At 49.3% G+C, this 2,145-nt stretch overlaps 1 protein-coding gene across 1 annotated transcript in view; it reads left to right on the top strand.

The window, feature by feature from the left end:
- The window catches only part of IGSF9B (immunoglobulin superfamily member 9B), a 77,850-nt gene that overhangs the window by 38,264 nt on the left and 37,441 nt on the right, over nt 1–2,145 (top strand). Inside the window, 1 exon segment of the mRNA XM_018567115.1 lies at nt 1,878–1,994. Within this exon segment, the coding sequence (XP_018422617.1) occupies nt 1,878–1,994 (117 nt within the window).

The raw sequence follows: 2,145 nt of genomic DNA, 5'->3' as shown, positions 1-2,145 counted from the left end.
CTCCCACCCTAAGCGTGATCGCCCGCATCCGGAACACAGGCACATTAATGCCTGCGTTCCACTCCAGTGCGATCTGCAAAAATAGCGCACGCAGCACTAATCTGCCTGTATTCCGGGTGCTGGCGATTGCACTGGGGGGCGTGGCTGCGGTGCCATTGACTTCAATGCGCTGTCACTTGTGATCACCCGCATCCGGAACACAGGCACATTAATGCCTGCGTTCCACTCCAGTGCGATCTGCAAAAATAGCGCACGCAGCACTAATCTGCCTGTATTCCGGGTGCTGGCGATTGCACTGGGGGGCGTGGCTGCGGTGCCATTGACTTCAATGCGCTGTCACGCCCCCTCCCAACCCTGAACGCAGGTGCTTTTTGTTAGTAGATCTCATTGAGCTCGTCATTTGAAAAGTAGATCTCCAGACGAAAAATTGTGGGCGCCCCTGTTCTAGAAGGTCACCCCAAATATGTATCCCCTTCCTCAGCTCGCATCATGGAATAGCCCCTCGGTGATTGGCCAAGATAGAATATTCATAAGCCGATACAGTGTATCTTCTCGTTCTGTCTAATGGAGAAGGCCTCATTCACACTGCCGCACATATACGCGATTATTGTCCCACATGCAAATAAATGGCTCCATACACGCAGCCGCGCATGGAGCCGTATATTTGCGTAGCGTAAACATGCGCAAAAACAGAATGGAACCGAGATGCGTCCGGGCTGCGTATTTACGCGCATGTATACGCCTACAGCACATGAAAAATTCCATTAAGAGTGATGCATTCTGGGATTGCGCATAGAGCACGCATATACGCAGGTACATACGCGTATATATACGCAATATACAATTTTGGTCTTGCGTTGTGTGTGAATGAGGCCGAAAACTCCCCAAAACCAGACAGAAGCAATCAATGTCCTGAGCTTAGAAGACACCAAATGATCCCAGAGAACCTAAACAAAGCTCAGGCTGGATGCTGATTAAGCTGGAGGGGTTAGGGACACTCCAGCTTAAAGTGACATTAAACCCTCAGATTGTGTAACATAAAACAATACTGTAATGTGCGCCTTACTGTAATCCATGGTAGTTTCCCTTCTCTTTGCTGCTCTTCCTTTTAAATCCTCATGTCTTCTCATGCTGGGGGAGAACTTCCCTTTTCAGCTCAGGGCCTCTTCCTGTAGTGCTGGCTCAGGTTACAAGCCTATACAAATCTATACACAGACACCATGTATCCATTCCAGAGACAAGGCAGTCTGCTGCCAAACAGAAGTTCTCCCCCAGCATGAGAACAGATACAGATTTAAAAGGAAGAGCAGCAAAGAGAAGGGAAACTACCATGGATTACAGTAAGTCACACACTACAGTATTGTTTTATGTCAAAAAATCTGAGGGTTTGATGTCACTTTAATCTGGGGCCCCTATACATAGATAGAGGGCCCCATAGAGAGTTTATTAGGACACTTAATTGCAGATTGTATTTCTGAGTTGGGGGCGGGCAGGAAATGTCATGAAAGCTTTGTGATTCTTGTGAGGTGAAAGGCAGCAGATTGTTTTCCATTAGAGGGATGAGGTTCCTGGAACTGGTGTGTAGAGAAGCGGCAAATGTCTGCCGCCTTTAATGTGGAGCAGCAATGTGCAACATCCGAGTCTCCGCACCGTTATATGGATCTGACATCAATTATGTATGAGTACTTTCCGGCGGCCGTGCCCGCTCCCTTCGTCCCTCTTACCTACAAATCTCCACTTAGAAATGAACTCGTCTGATGAACTCCTCGGCCTGTTGAAGCTTCATGGCCGCGGTTGTATTTTCCGATCCGCTTTCCTTAAATAAACTCCTGACGGATCGTCTCATATTCTTTTCACGCCATTTTCCATCCCCTTAGGACCCGCCCTATTTCACGGTGCTGCCCGGCTGGGAGTATAGACAAGAGGCTGGGAGGGAGCTGCTGATTCCTTGTGCTGCTGCTGGAGACCCCTTCCCCGCCATCTCATGGAGAAAGGTATGTGGACTATCTGACACTGTTTTAGAAAGTGGATCTGGGCAGGTGGTGTATTGTTCTGGGAAGGGGTCTGGGCAGGAAGTGCATTGTTCTGGGGAGGGGTCTGGGCAGGAGGTGCTTTGTTCTGGGGAGGGGTCTGGGCAGGAGGTGC

This window comes from Nanorana parkeri, unplaced genomic scaffold (assembly GCF_000935625.1).
Source record: "Nanorana parkeri isolate BGI_ZX_2015 unplaced genomic scaffold, ASM93562v1 scaffold1009, whole genome shotgun sequence".
In the NCBI taxonomy this organism is placed as follows: domain Eukaryota; kingdom Metazoa; phylum Chordata; class Amphibia; order Anura; family Dicroglossidae; genus Nanorana; species Nanorana parkeri.
This window is presented reverse-complemented; position numbering and strand designations above follow the sequence as displayed.